Source organism: Sinohyriopsis cumingii, chromosome 6, assembly GCF_028554795.1.
Source record: "Sinohyriopsis cumingii isolate HCF-2022 chromosome 6, ASM2855479v2, whole genome shotgun sequence".
Lineage (NCBI taxonomy): Eukaryota > Metazoa > Mollusca > Bivalvia > Unionida > Unionidae > Sinohyriopsis > Sinohyriopsis cumingii.
The window spans coordinates 39,913,300-39,930,727 of NC_142966.1; the positions used below are offsets into that span (position 1 = coordinate 39,913,300).

At 34.0% G+C, this 17,428-nt stretch overlaps 1 protein-coding gene across 1 annotated transcript in view; it reads right to left on the bottom strand.

Annotated features, from left to right (window-relative positions):
• The window catches only part of LOC149796755 (N-alpha-acetyltransferase 15, NatA auxiliary subunit-like), a 95,280-nt gene that overhangs the window by 20,669 nt on the left and 57,183 nt on the right, over positions 1 to 17,428 (bottom strand). The window contains exons 13-18 of the mRNA XM_089961409.1: positions 16,888 to 17,040; positions 12,235 to 12,363; positions 11,091 to 11,240; positions 6,828 to 6,891; positions 3,196 to 3,383; positions 1 to 109 (exon numbers count right to left, since the gene is read on the bottom strand). Coding sequence (XP_089817535.1) covers positions 1 to 109; positions 3,196 to 3,383; positions 6,828 to 6,891; positions 11,091 to 11,240; positions 12,235 to 12,363; positions 16,888 to 17,040 — 793 coding nt within the window. The remainder of the gene's footprint in view (positions 110 to 3,195; positions 3,384 to 6,827; positions 6,892 to 11,090; positions 11,241 to 12,234; positions 12,364 to 16,887; positions 17,041 to 17,428) is intronic.

Consider the following 17,428-nt stretch of genomic DNA (forward strand, 5'->3'; position numbering starts at 1 on the left):
CTTTCCTGGAATAAATTTCATAGGCATATATATGTGTTTCTATCCTGTCTGCACACAAAACTTGCAATGGTTTTAAGAAATGAATGGCTTGTTCTAATGGATCTTCCACCTGGGGAAAAAAAAAGACATCTGAAGTCACACGCAATCAATAAACTACTTAACATTTCTGTTACTAGCGACCCTGAAATGGAAAATTTTACCAAATGTACATTCATTTGTGCTTTATTTGCATTTGAAAAATGCATTTAAAATTGTTTCATTTGCATTCCATTCATGTTTGCATTTCAGCTATCAACTCAGTGATTTCTCTTTATTGTTTCTGAAATACGTTCTGATTTTGCTCATCTGAAATGAAATCTAAGCTCATTTACTTAACCGATTTGGCCCCGATCCCGTCTGTAGGCGTGATGAGGCTGTACCCTACTTCAAAGCTCTGCAGCATCAAAGCCATTTAAGATACACCAATGTGGGTGGCATTAAAAAAAAGCAGACAGATACAGCTCTAAAATGGTATCAAATAATCTGGAAGTTCTAGTTGCACTACGAAATACAGAAAGAAAATCCTCATTTTTTGGACCCGGTTTTTTTTCACCCAAAATTCGCTCGAGATCGGAATGCGATTTTGTGTCCGGATTTTAGACCTTTTGGCCTTAGATCTAAGGCATACCGGTCTTAACTGCACACAGACAGGTGAACTTTTGCACAAACTAGGATAAGGTGGGCATTGGGAATAAATTGCCGTTTCCAAACGAAAATGTTGGGTCTATTAAGCAAAAAAAAAAAAAAAAAAAAAAAAAAAAAAAAAAAAAAAAAAAAAAAAAAAAATTAAAAAAAATAAAAATAAAAAAGAACTCCAACTTTTACCCTTCTGCTCATGCGCAAGCAAAATAACCAATGGAAAATGATGTTTCTAATACAACTAGGCATTATTCTCATGGATAATCGGTTGAAAACCACTGTATTCAGACATAGCACCCCAAATGTCTTTCCTACGCACATTTCAGGCAAAAATGACAAAAACCTCTGTGGCCGAATGAGTTAAGTAAGATTTTCCAATTTTTCTAGGATTAAAATCATAACCTGTCTTACTACAAGCATGTCATAAAAAAAAGAAATGAAATGCTAAGGATGTCAATAAATTATAAAAAAAATAAAAATATAACGGCAATAAACAAGGAAGTACATCTGTCGACTATTTATCTGTACATGTTATTTTCCTATAATGTTTCAGGAAATGAAAAAGCTGTACAGATACAACCACCAGTGATGTTGTCAGCGTGTAAATGGCAGTTGCTGTTTACCTTGAGCAAAACAATGTCAAAGCTAGTTGGCAGTGAAAAATTTGCTGTGTAATGAATCTGATTTCAGATTACAATGGAAAATGGTTTTATTCATGAAATGCATTTGAATTTATTTCCATTATCTTGTAATTGTTCAATATTCTGCTTTATACATTTGTGCTCTAAATTTTCTTCAAAATGCATTTATCATTTCTGTATTCATTTGTATTCTGCATTCTGTTTTCCTTGAACCGGTAAAATTAGTGTTTCAAAGTCTGTATGTGGTTAAAAAACTTCAACATAAAAAATCTCTCCTTTCTTTATGCAATGATCTTTTAATCTTTAAACTTAAGTGGCAGTTAAAAAAAAAAACAAATTTAAAAGTATGAACTTTAAATACAGTAAAATCCCTCTTAAAAGACTACGGTTTTGGAAGGCCACGTATCAAGGAAGACCAATGTTTTGAATGACAAGACCAGTCATGAAATTAACTTCATTCATGAATCAAACTGTTGTATCTTTGTTTACCTCTCCAATGAGGACTATCCTGAGACCACTTTTTTGTTGCAATAATGAGTGACTGGTGTCTCCAGGTTTTAGCAAAAATTAAAACAGGTCCCTCTGTTATAAAACCTGAAAGGACCCCAAATCTACTCAAAAATGTTCTGCCAATCAAAAATGTTCTGCCAATCAAAAGTCTCTACTTCTAAGTTTCAAGTAAAGATTTATTATGGTGGGTCCAAATTTTCTTATGCAAAGTAACGAGGGTGCTAGTTAGAACAATTGTTAGAAAAGTCAAATGAATGGAGAGCATGGCTTTGTTGTACCTGCTGGGGACTGACTTTAAAAAAAAAATAAATTCTGTACCATTACAATCCTAAACAAGCAGTTACTATATATCAATACTGAACATTATGCCAATCAAAAAGAACTGCACAAATAATCATGGTTATTTATGAACAAGACATACCTTTATTCTTGATCATGCCACTATTTTTTTTAAAAGAAAGTAACACCAGAATAATGAGCTGAATTTTTTAAATTTAATGGCATGTTTACCACAATATTGACTGTATTATACAGGGAAATGGGACCTAAGTGCTTTCACAAGGACAGACTGAGGCAGCCGACCAGAGCTGGCCTGTGTGTGTATTAAACCCACGGCACTTGGATTACAAGTCCTACCACGGTTACTACTGAGCAGAATCTAAACACTTTAAGACTGGCCTTAATCAAGGGTGTGGATAGACATACAAAACACCCACAGATGTGAAAGTGACTTCTTTGTTAAGACAGGCTTGACACACCCTCACCAAATGTTGCTGCTTTGCTAAAAGGAAGCAAAGCTGAAAATGAGGTTATATGAAGCCCACAACTGACTTATTAATATGCAAGAATTGACTGACACAGTTTTGAATGCAGAATTTCATTAAAACTTGTATAATTGTTCAGTAACATATATTATATTTAACATTAATGCACACTGTAACATATATGACATTTAACATTAATGCACATTGTAACATACGACATTTAACATTAATGCACACTGTAACATATATGATATTTAACATTAATGCACATTGTAACATGACATTTAACATTAATGCACATTGTAACATTAATGCACATTTAACATTAATGCACATTGTAACATAAATGACATTTAATATTAATGCACATTGTAACATATATGACATTTAATATTAATGCACATTCTAACATGACATTTAACGTTAATGCACATTTAATATTAATGCACGTTGTAACATATATAATATTTAACATTAATGCACATTGTAACATATATGACATTTAACATTAATGCACATTGTAACATATGACATTTAACATTAATGCACATTATAACATATATGACATTTAACATTAATGCACGTTTCAAATGAAAGCTTACCCTTGCTAACTTGTCTGGAACCAGCTCTTCCTCTTTAGGTCCCTCCAGATCAGCATCTTGTTGTTTTTTATTCTGGTGTTCTTTTTTCTGCTCTTCTTGCTTCTGTTTCTCTCGTTCCATTTCAGCTTTCTTCTGTGCTTTCCTCTGCTTGCTTCTCAACTTCTTTAATTCCCGAGGTGTAAGATTTTCTGTGGCATCAAGAGAAAAAACAAGATGCATGTGCGATTGCATAGTATGAACCAAATTACTCCAAGTTTTACATCATAATTATATATAAACAGTGGTAATTCTCTTATATAATATTCTCACACAAAAGAAAACAGTCTCTGCTTGGGCTGTGCCTGTCAAACAATATTTCTTTGATTTATTGTCATGCTGCTGGCCATGATGTGACTGGTCAGGTTCATGGTTCAGTGTTATAATCAGAGGCTAATTCAACCTTACAGTAACAGTCATATTTTTTTTCAGACAGCTATTACATCAAACATCTCGAGTCCTTCTGAATGAGGCTGCAAGCAGATGACTTTGGAACTGACTCTTTCCAAGTAATAAATCGAAAACCCTCTGAATGAGATTAGACTTTTGAAAAGTTTGTCTCAAGTCTGACTGGTAAGACTGCAGGTCCTGGACATCTGACCACTGCTATTTTCAGGCCTTGTATAGTCTATTATATCAATATCTCGTGTTATAACATACACAGTCCCAGAATGGTAATTTTATTTTTCCAATACTGATCAGCACTTCCACATACAAAAATCTGAATCGTTTTTCACATCAATGGCTTTCAATTTGATAGTCTCTTGCACAAAACAATAAATGCTTGATTCCACTTGAAACATGACAGGCTTGCCAGAATACTCTATTTCTTGCTCAAGTCAACAAATCACTCTTTTCTCCATGAGGAGGTTAACCTCATTTGAATTTCACTTGTGGATCTCACATGGATTACACGATTGGTTTTGTTGTTTGGAAATATAAGTAGTATAATAGTGGTTTGTTGGTTACTAAATCCCTCAAACCAACACATCGCACTGTATTTGGACTTTTAGTGCTAACTTTGCTTGGGGGGGGGGGGGGGAGGAGGAGATCTCATGCTGGCTTTCATGTGATGCAGGGGCAAAGTCATGGGTCATGTAGAAGGCTGTGACCTAGATCTGTAACCAAAATTTCTGACTGCTATTATGATACTAGATGAAAGATTAGCCAACACTTTAAATATAAGACTTCAACTTGGTTGCAGCTCCATAAACAGTAATCTTTTAAAACACAATTAGTCATATAACAATAGTTGTTCATTTTCAACCAGAACTGCATTTCTCACTGTTCAAAAAACCTATCGATCAAGAACAAAGAAATCTTGCCCCAACATATACACAACTTTGCTATTACTGCATAACTATTTACAATCAGTCAAGAGCAGCAAGTCACTTTTTATGGCATTCCAAAAGTTCAAGATATATGAGTATAAATACATTGTACCACCTGACCTGTTAAACGTGTCTTTTATACCTTCCTCTCTACAAAATAAGCTTAAGCTTGTTGTTCAATCCCCTACATTTCTTGTTAAATATTTCCACCCTCTACTTCTAATATTTTTTCCATCATGATTTCTTTAATTCAATACTGTATATACCACTGACAAAATATAAATGGAATCTCATAATGATCACGCACATATAATTCATAAAACATAATTAAACCTGTTGTATAAACTGCATTCCCTTAAAAGGGCCAAACTTTTCTCTGGTGGCACTTCCTCATAGTTTCTTTATGCAGTTTAAGTCAAAACACTTGTTTCACAGGGTGGAGATCACCTCACCTGACAAGAATGCATTCAACTAGAGAGGAGCATGCATGTATGCACAATTCAGATGTATGTGTCTAATATGGTATAAAAACATTACGCTTCTGTACTATCTGGGATAATAAAGGGTGGCCAGCGTAAAGATTTGGTATAGTTTTCAATTTGGAAAGAGCACCTCAAATGATCATGCAATTTGTTTCGTGACGGTTTCAATTTAGTTCAAAGTTTGAAGTATGATTAACTTCTGCAGCAAAAATTTGAGGTTTTTATCTGGTAAGCAGCTCAATGCCAATTTCTGATGTAAAAGGGTTATTTCCCAATAATTTATGCAAATATTACACAACATACCTCCCATCATGGTGTTTTGTTGAAATTTATTGAAAACATATAAATGTAATAGCCAAGATTTCTGAAACTTTATTTAAAATTTTTGTTTCTTTTTTGGAGGTACATCTAACATGCCATCTGACATTATTTTTGAATTACTACCCTCTGTTTGGCAAGAAACTCGACCTATCATTCATTTTCTTTATTCATTCATTCAATTTGTACAAACTATAATCTTTCATTGTGGAAATGAACCATAGTTTGCACGTATGCAAATGTGAGGAAAAAGTCATCAATTGCAGAGCACATTTTTCTACTATAAATAATTTGCAGGAATTCTTTGCATAACTAGGAATTAATTTACAGCTGCATACTTTCGAATGCTCTGACATAATCGGATCAAATATGTATCCTTACAATCTAGTTTGTTTGGATTCCGATTTATTCAGTTTATTTTTAACAGTTCAATAAACAATTTTGTTTTTTACTTGTGCAACTTTGAACTAATTGGTGGGAATTCTCATGCATCACAGATTTCTAAGTGTTTGCATGATTTGTGCAATCACATGACACAGCTGGGTCTCTGATAAATTGATGGTTCATCTGTCCAAGACCTAGATTCTAAATGCACCCAAACAGTCCAAGTCTCTGACTGTGTATCGCATCTAGCATTGGCAGGCAAGATTTACATGTTTACTGTGCTTACAAATAAAATTAATACTGTTGACATAACAAGTCCCTGACACACAATGGAAGACCTCTGAACTTCTGCTTGTTACACTAAACATCCACAACAACTGAAAAACAGAGAACTATTGAAGCTAAATCTTACACTGAAGTACATTGCATAAATTAGTGTTATAGATACATTTACTGTTCATGATGCAGTACAGACTAATAATGGCAGTCCATCAAATCCGAAGAGAACGAGTTCTGTGTAATGGGCATGGTGATGTTTCTGTTGTCCTCGTCTTTTGACTTGCAGAATTTGACAGATGGGACATTGGAAGTCCACTATAGTTACAGGCACAGATGCTGACCTGTAGTGATGCTCCCTGGCTTCCTCAATCTGCTTCCAGTATTCATTTTCAAAGTCAATTGATGCTTTGCAGATATGGGCATACCAGCAGGTTTGGTTCTCACTATTTTTTTTCTAGCTCTGATGGTTTATGGCAGCACCACTTTAGGTAGTCACCCAAGGAGTCTTTGTACAGTTTGTGTGGTCACCTTTGCTTTCTTCTTTCATGTGCCAGTCCCCCAACGAGATGTTTGGGCAAGCAGGTGCCATCCATTCCAATGACATACAATGTAGTACAATTCAAAGTTTAAATATAGTTAAAGAGTAGTGCACTTCTGCTAAGGTCGAGTATATATGAAGTCTATATTAGAAGTGTGCTAAGGTTGAGTGCAAATGAAGTCCATTAGAAGTGAACTCTGCAAAGCTTTAGTTTAGGCATATGTACATATGTATCTAGTTAAATTAATTATCTGAATTACCTACCTGTATCTTGTGAACTGTCTTTATCACTGTCTTTTAATGGATGATCATGTAAATGTAAATAAATCTGAAAATACATATTAACAAGAATCTTTTAATGGATCGTCAAGCAATTTAAAATAAATCTGAAAGAAAATGTAAAGAAAAATGTGAATACAATTCTTCACATCTTAAAATAACATATGAACAACTCAGTTAAAGAGTATTTAAATGCAAACAGATCATATGATATACTAGATTCTATTTTTGCAAAAAAAGTTAAATATATCCAACAGAACTGCTCACATGTGATGAAAAAGAAAATCATCTTCTAACCTTGCATGAGATTCATTTTATTTCTGTTTTTCAATATGACACCGCCCACAAACCTCAAGTTGGAGAATGGATAACCAAAACCATACAATATTTAGATAACACTTCAAGTTTGTTTCTTGGATTTTCCATTGCTTCCAGGAAACAGGTCATTTCTGGGTCTAAAAATTAAATGCTATGGTGCAGAAATTATTCACTGGCTGTAAAATGAAATATATATCTAATTCAAAACATCTGCATGGGTATGTTACAACTGTGTAGAAAACCTGGCATCTCATTACTATTTTCGACAGGTCAGCAGATCTGTGCATATCAATATATGTAACTTGGTCAAGCAAAAAATCAGTTTTTGAAATTTTTGCAATCACTGAAAGTAAATTAAGATTTTTTTCCCCATTAACAATGCTGATGACTGAATCAATTTCTGAAAAGATCAAAATCAACATGGAGGTTGTTTTATAGCATTTGGGGAGGTCTTCAAAAGAATGTCAACATGAACTCCTGGCCAATCTAAACATGGTGACAAGTGAAAGTAAAACCAGCAAGTGCATCAAATATCTTATCTGTAGCTGTTTATACCCTGCACCACCAACTAATGTATGGAATCTTATTAAACATTTGAATTACTGACGGAACTATGTAATACAAAATTGGACAATCGAACTGGGATTTCAATATTGTTGAATTTAGATCATTTAATTAAAACACAATGAATATTTGTGGGATGTATCTACTAATTACATGCAGTAGTAGTAATAATAGTAGTAGTAGTAGTAGTAGCATTTCATGGCATCTCAGCACTATAATGGCTATATGGTGCCAACTAAATATACATTTCCAGAAAAGTAAATGAACTGCAAATTTTTTTTTTAGAACAATAAGCTCTATAAAGGCCTGTTCCATTTAAACATACACGCATCCCAGGGAAGGCAATTTTCAGGGCTGTTCCATTTAAACATACACGCTACCCAAGGAAGACAGTTTTTAAAAAATATATGACAGGGTACATTGATTTTACCGAGTTCATATTAAAATGATAAGAAGTTTCTAAACTGCATCTATGGGCGAGTACCCCACTTTAAAAGTGCCTTCCCTGGGTCCCATGTATGTTTTAATGGAACAGCCCTAAATGAATGTAAATATTTAGAACAGGACATAATATTAAATTAATTATCTTACAATTCTGTAAAATGTATACTAAATAAAAGAAGAGGTAACATGTTAAATATTTCACTAAGTGCAAAGCCTATTTCTTAAATGATGGGCACAATCATGTTAACTGACCATACCTGTGATCCATATATATATATATATATATATATATATATATATATATATATATATATATATATATATATTCTGAGATTATTTATTTCCCTTGAATTGAAACTAGTGATAATCATATGGTATATTTAGTTGGAAAAAGAAAAAATTAAGCCAAGCAGTCATATAAATATTATATTTCGAAACAGATGAACAAAACGTCAAAGAAGATCTACGTCAAGTTCATTGGGACACTAGATTTAATTAATGCATGTTTCAAGGAATTATCATTTTATGTGATTGATCTGACAATATTTACCACACAAAAAATGTAGAATAAGATCAAATTCTGACAGGTGGATTATTGATTATTCCTTATCATCCATGCAAATCAAGAATATCCTACATGGGAAAGCAAGAAAAAGCAATGCATATAATTAGGCTATTAAAACACTAGAAATAATCTGATAATGTAACATTGTATGTTGGACTTCACCTTGTATAAAATCAAGTTAATTTTCTACTTGACCTCAATCTTTGATGCATTTTTTATTTTGCAAACAACTAATTCATAGCTAAAATAGTCTCTATGTGTATGGGTTTAATATTAGGATCATTATTAATAAAAGTAAACAGTTACTTAGGTCTGGGTCAAGGTTATTATAATTACCCTATAAATATACCTGGCTTACCTGATATATTCCACATGCTGTATTATCATTTTAGTAACAGACCTTGAAGTTAGAACTAAGATTTTGTTTTGTAAATATAAGTTATATATTTATGTCACCTTTACAATGATACTAACAGATATTCCACAAGGTCTACCATAAGCAGGCATATATTCATGTCACCTTTACAATGATGCAAAACTGATACTCCACAAGGCCTACCATAAACAGGCATATATTTATGTCACCTTTACAAAGATACTAACTGATACTCCACAAGGTCTACAATAAGCAAGCATATATTCATGTCAACTTAACAATGATACTGATACTCCACAAGGTCTACCATAAGCAGGCATACATTCATGTCACCTTTACAAACAACGATACTGATACTCCACAAGGTCTACCATAAGCAGGCATATATTCATGTCACCTTTACAAACAACGATACTAACTGGTACTCCACAAGGTCTACCATAAGCAGGCATACAGTCATGTCACCTTTACAAACAACGATACTGATACTCCACAAGGTCTACCATAAGCAGGCATATATTCATGTCACCTTTACAAACAACGATACTAACTGGTACTCCACAAGGTCTACCATAAGCAGGCATATATTCATGTCACCTTTACAAACAACGATACTAACTGGTACTCCACAAGGTCTACCATAAGCAGGCATATATTCATGTCACCTTTACAAACAACGATACTAACTGGTACTCCACAAGGTCTACCATAAGCAGGCATACATTCATGTCACCTTTACAAACAACGATACTGATACTCCACAAGGTCTACCATAAGCAGGCATACATTCATGTCACCTTTACAAACAACGATACTGATACTCCACAAGGTCTACCATAAGCAGGCATATATTCATGTCACCTTTACAAATAACGATACTAACTGGTACTCCACAAGGCCTACCATAAGCAGGCATACATTCATGTCACCTTTACAAACAACGATACTAACTGGTACTCCACAAGGTCTACCATAAGCAGGCATACATTCATGTCACCTTTACAAACAACGATACTGATACTCCATAAGGTCTACCATAAGCAGGCATATATTCATGTCACCTTTACAAACAACGATACTAACTGGTACTCCACAAGGTCTACCACAAGCAGACATACATTCATGTCACCTTTACAAACAATGATACTGATACTCCACAAGGTCTACCATAAGCAGGCATATATTCATGTCACCTTTACAAACAATACTAACTGGTACTCCACAAGGTCTACCATAAGCAGGCATATATTCATGTCACCTTTACAAACAACGATACTAACTGCGACTCCACAAAGTCTACCATTAAGCAGGCATATATTCATGTCACCTTTACAATGATGCTATGGATAACTTGTCCATACCTTAAAATTACCAATCATGCCAAGCTCCAAATTCAACGTCTCATTATAAAGCTGCATACTAAATTTGGAATAAAAATGCCAACACTTCCCAATAAAGTTATCTTGCAAAAACCAGAAACTTTATGGATCGATGGCTTGGTTTAATGTTTTTATGGCATAGCAACACAAGTATATTATTAAATTCCAGGACAAAAATAATACAGTGACTTGCTCAAAGACACACCATGGCATCCAACTTGAACTGATATGATGGCAGGATCTGAACTCACTCCCATTTAGTTCCAAGTTCAGCCAGCTAACCATTAAGCCCCAGCAGTTCTTGACAAAGCAATGCACAGACTCGAGACTACAGGTCTTGACTTTGTAGAATGGGCAGTAATTAAAAGAGCAAATGGATAAAAAGAAAAACCAAATTGAATATCCCTGTATTTTATGAAAAGATGGACCAACCTGGTCATGCCAATAAAGCAAACAAGGATTTATTCTCTTACTTGATAAAACAAGTAAAATAGGATTTTAAACTTGATGCAGCAGCCATCAGTGAATATAACCTAATGTCAAAAAATGTTTCTGAAGTTTCACTATTTCTCAACAAAGAAAAAAAAAAAACCGAGCCTTACCTCTATTGCTATCTTTGCGGCTTTGTAGTAAAATGGATGACGCCTAAGAACATCTTCTAGTCGTAGCAACCCTACATATGCCCTGAGAGTCATCTTCCTCATACAGTATGTATGGAAATCAAATTGGTCTTCTATAATCTCTGCAAAATGCTGAGGAATAAAAATAGATATTTCAAAATCATCTTTCAAATAATGGAAATATACATTTTTAAATTCATGTCTTCTTTCTTTTCAAGGGACACATTTCTTGCATGCTAAAATGGATCCTGGGGACATTAATTTGTGGACAACAGATACTACTCCTTCTCATCATTAGGAGACAGAACAAACAAGGGAAAGGGCCAGCATGTAAAACCCCCAATAAAAGCCACGCTGATAGACCCATAGTCAAACAGTTTAGCAAGCATGTTGTAACTTCATAATGATTCATCATAGGGTGTAAGAAATGCAGACCTGCCAACTAAATAAAAACTGAATCAGGGACAGGATTTCATGGGGCATCATCTTTTGAACTGAACAAAATGAATAGAAAGAAATTCCTCAGTGTATTCCATTCTGTAGTGGACTTTTTGTTTAAACTTTTTCTTAGGCAAATGTTTGTTGTTCAAATTGCTTTTTTTATTAATTTTTTTAATCTATTTTGATAAACTGAACACAAAGCATCAACTTCATGGTTCAAGAGCAAGTGACCATGTAATAAAACAGATTGTCTTGGCTTCGTATTAGTTCATTCAGAAGTATGAAGAAAATCTGTCATTAGTTCAGTAAATACATATGAACAAATAAATAAACCTGAACCTAAACCTTTGTGCAAATTTTCCTTGACTGTGACCTTAACTCATGGTCAAAGGATCAAACATGTCATAGATTGAATTGTGTTAACCGTATAATTATTCCTGCTAATTATGAAAGTATTTTTTTGGAAACACATGCAAATAAAAATCTTTAACCAAAACCATGCAATGCTTTTGATGCCTCCAATGTTGTCAGAAAAGTAACTGTTATGTCTCCCATCACACAAATATGAGCTCAACAATAATAAAATTCTGATACAAATTTTTTTAAAAAGAAAAATAAGAAACAAGGTGCTAAATCATTAACCTGTTTGGGTTGCTGATCCAAGATTTCCAAGAATAGATCTTACCCTATCTACTTCATGACACTTTTTAAGTGCCTCCCCCCACTTGCCCATTCTCTGGTAGGCTGCTGCATTCTCTGTCTGGAACCACATGCACTGCATTTCATTCAGATTGTCCACCGCAGATACCCCTTCCTGAAATTACCAATTGGAAAGGCAGGAGCTAATACTTGCAAAGTAATATTTGTATTACCTGATGCAATTTTTTTACCACTTTAATATTAAAAAGCAAATAAAAGATAGTCAAGACCCTATCATTACAAAATGTCTTACTTACTACTACAATAATGTTTCAAAACATGTTAAAAAATATATTCCACAGAACAATATAGTGATACTGTACAATTACTGTCATATCAGCTTTAGAAGTTTGGCAAAAAATGACAGTTTCATCAGAGCTTGAATTTGTTGTTTGGAGAAGATATTCCTAAGGATGACTGTTATTCCACTTCAGATATTCATAGGAATCATTGTTTACTGGAGACTGATTAAGGATTATTGTTGTTCCACTATAAATATTCATAAGAAATATTGTTCCACTATGGATATTCATAAGGATAACTATTGTTCCATTATGGATATTTACAAGTATTGCCATTCATTAAGGACCATTGTTGTTCCACTAGGAATATTCATAACGATCACTGTTGTTTCACTATGGATATTTGTAATGATCATTGCTGTTCCACCGTGGATATTCACATGGATCATTGTTGTCTGTGTCTTTAAATTCATAGTTTACAGCAACCACAAACTGTGAAAAAATTGGTATTAAATGAACAAATCAGTGGATTCACAGTAAGTACTGTCATCTGCATAAGGTATTTGAAAAGCTAGCCATTTATGCACCAGAAATCCTAAAGCATACATCTATTTTCTGAACATCTTTGAGAAGTTTATGTTTGTTTCTTACCAGGAAATGCATCTACATAAACTTGTAAACTTTTTGAAAATAATGGATAATCATTAACAGATCCTGAAATTTGAAAGACTTGCCACGAAAAAGGTTGGAAGTCACTTGCAATCTTGAATACCAACAGGAGAATATTTAGCTTAGCAAACAATAGACTGGGTGGTATGGCAGACTGATGATGAGGAAACAGGTTCTGGAGCCTTGCAAGGAGATGTGCAGCATAACAGCCAATTTGACTAGTCTGGATAAACTTTTAAGTCACTGGTCAGGAGTCTGAACTAACGACCCAAGATGTGTACAAAGTGTTGGTTACTGTTTGTTTGTTTGAATGGCACCTTTTAGACAATATCTATTATATCAAATTAAAGGAAATGGAACCCAAGAGCCTTAAAACAATGACACAATACGTCATTTATGTGAAAATTAAGACACAGTGACCTACTTTTGGTATGGTAAAATTACTATTTTGGAGATGCAACCATAAAGCAATTTTCATATGTACATGGTTCCCACAATTTTCTAAATATAAATTTCCAGGATGAAATTGATTTTTTTCAAGGTTAACATATGACCATTACTGAATGGGATTGAAGAACATTCTGGATTATAAAACATGCATTTTCCAAATCTGAAGATGTTTCTCTTTCAATACTCTCCAAAACATATGCCAGAAAAGATGATCATGTACAAAACCACAAATGAGTCACACGAAACAAATCTTACTATATTCCTAAAAACTGGCATCTAAAGCCATTTTAATGTACAGAATACAAATCCCAACTTTACCTTGCTGACCTGCATTATGTTGCTACATGAAAACAACATAATGAGTATAAATTGTTTTGTTTCCTTTCAAACCTTTATTTCTAAAGAATTCTAGAGCAATATATGTGCATGTTATACAAAGTAAACATTTGCTATCAGACCATGAAAAAAACCCAATGTATCAGAATCTTATCTTGAAACGAAAAAATGTTTAACCCTGAATTTATGTGTGCCAATAAAATCTCAAACAAGATTTTTCAACCAACCTAAACTCCTTAAGACAATTGGTTAAAAATTCCATCGTTTAAAGACATTAACAAAAGGGTTGATTTAAATTTTGACAAAAGACCTTCAAAATTATATATTGTATAAACAAGGACTGAATTTTCTGTAAAATCATCTGGTCTTCTTGTAGTTCAATAAACCAGTCCCAAAACCCATACTGATGCATGGGTTCTTATCGTTTCTTAATATATAATAAATAGGACAACAATTTCCCATTTCTCCTGTGCTCTGTTTAAGATCTGAAACCAATGCTTCAAGCTGTATGTCACTGTGTAATAGTTCTGCACCAAAATTCAGCTCAGAGATTCAACATTTTTCTAATCCGGGTTTCCTCTGAATATTCCAACCCCATTTTTCACATTTGGACATTTAGGATGGAGTGTGGGTTCAAAGCAATTACAAATAAAAAATTTGGGATCTGCCACCACTGTAAGATAGCTTGAACTATGTTATAATGACTTATACCTGCAAGAAATCGATAGGAAAATTTTTTTTCTTCTCAAAAATGGAAAGTATTATAATCGTTATGTCTTTAATCTGCTGACAGACTAGACAAAACTCAGCATAGATGAAATCTGACCTGGTACTCGCCATTTGCAATAATAGTCACGACTTCACAACTCTCAAACAATGACATCGGAAGTCCAATAGTCATGTGATATCAACAACAAACTCCTTTTTAATGTCGTTGTACAAAATTTAAATTATATTAAATGAAAGTCTGATACCTTCTGTAAAAACCAGAAAGAACATAATTTTCAACATACTTATTTCGAGAACAAATGCAAGAAACTTGGCAAGTCTGATACATAAAGCAGAGTAGTCTGGTTCCCTGCTTTGTATGCTCCCTGCATGAGAGAGCACGTCAACATGGTAGTCACGTGATACAACAAAACTCCGGAAGTAGGTCTCCGAATAAATATAGAGAATTTTGTGCTCTTTCGTTTTGTTTTTTTATTGCAACCAGTATACAACTTTCATTTAATATTTTTTCTACAATATTTGAAAATGATGGTTGTGAGAGTCTGTGTGCTCGTGTGACTATCAATCAAAATCACTAGTACCAGCTCAAATTTCACCAACGCATGTTTTATCGTCTTTCAGCAGATCAAAGACATAATGATTTTAATACTCGCAATTTCCGAGAAGATAAATAATTTTCATATCGATTCCATGCAGGTATAACTCGATTTAACGTTTAAGTTTCTTAGCCCATCCGCTAAGTGGCTATGCTTTAACGCCACCATGTTGGCTTCTTGTGATGCTAGACTGGTTTTCATACCTTCCAGAATTTTTTTTATACAGATATTGAGCTGTCTGTGAAACTAAACGTCTACTAGATGAATCTAATCCAATGAACGTTTGGATTGTCTCAACAAATATATTTATGACAAGCACCCGAATGACCAATACTGCAACCTCCTAATATTCTGGTTAGAACTTGATAAATCTAACTCATGATCAGTTCAGTTACAACTCAATTACATAATTGTTTTGGACGTCAAGTTGTGAATGAAAATTCACGGGTTTTTCCAGACTTTTGTCAATATTTGCAAGATTCAAGGACTTCCATGGTCGGGAAAAAAATTATCATTTCTCCAGACTTTTTCCCTGATAGCGTGGGAACCCTGTATGTAGGTTTAACAGGATCCAAGGTACTGGAGGCATAATAAATGATCCTTTGAAAGAGGTAAAACACTTCCTTTAAACATTATATATATTCGTGTTGGTCAATTCTGTGTGTTGTACTATTCTGCGGAACAATATGCTGTTTTTGTAAACAATGGATCACATATTGTTTTTGGTCAAAAATCCAATTTGTAGCAAGAAAGAACAATAATCTTTTAATTTTGGTAAGTAATATTTGCAAAGTGTATAAAAATATCCCAAATTTCTATTCTAAATGCATATAAAATGGTGATTTCCAAATGTTGACATGAAGATGTACCTCCTGACCACCTTGAACTTTTAACACAGAAAATGCAATTTATCTTTTAGAATCATACATATAAATACATTTTTAAATGATAGAATGTTTACCTTAGAACACTTCTGAATCTTATATTCCAAGTTTTAAATTTTGCACATAGTTGTCCCACACCTACTTTATCGTCTGCTAACCAACCTGTCACTTTAATGGATTGTCAAGAAATTCCCTGGTGGATAGTCTGTTTCTAAATTCTCTAGCATTTGTTCCCCCATAAATGAGACATAAAACACATTACATTGTCATTTCTCTTCAACATAATTACTTATTTTCATAAAAAGTTGAACTTTTACTAATCATTTTTACAAAATCGGTTCAGTTTGCTCAAGATCTCTTACCATTTAGTGCAAATGTTAACACAGTGAATTGTGTAAAATCAACTATAAACCTGATCAAGTTCCTCGTCTGAAATGCCGACAGAAAGAGTCCAAAGTAATGCATTTAATTTCCACAATGTGATGCATTAACATAGGCCAACATATAGCAAATCATGAAAACCAAATGTATCTTGTGTCCAAAATTATCATTATTTTGAACAGAATGTTCTGGAGACAACTGCTGCTTTTCAAATTATAAGTACTGCAGGATTTTATTTTTGTCAATCTGATGAATCCAGTATGCAATTTTGCCAATAATAGTGACAGAAACCTTATATGTGCAGAAAAGCTCAACTGTGTGTGTGTTTATATGGACATCCTGAAGAACGTACCCTAGTGAACTTGGAACACATTTCAGCTGCCTCCTGTACGAGGTTGGCTCTCAACATGTACTTAGCACACTTGGAGTTTATGTACCGGTCAGCTGTGTCCAGGGATTGTGCCTCGTCCATCAGCCGAGCACTTTCCTCAACATCACCCGCATGCTGTATGAAAAGAAAACCCCACCAAATCAATAATTATGCAGCAATCTCTGCTGATCCTCATGTTTTAAAATGAAAATATAACTTCTTCTTGGGCAAAACTTAATTTAATTATGTAATACTTACCTGCTACTGTTGCATTCATTTCTTTTTCCAGGACACCAAGTCCCCAGTCCAAGCTGGGACTCGTAATTGAAAAGAACATGTTCCCAGTCTGATTCCTTATTCAGTCAACATAGAGAATATATTTTCTTCTGTACTGAACTACAAGATCAAGGATATATTGAAGGCAGCATCTCTGTAGATGCGGAGAAGCTTGGCAGAGTGCACTGGAGACATTGACAGAGCATGGCTCAACATCTTAGCCATAACCTTCTATGAACACTGCTGT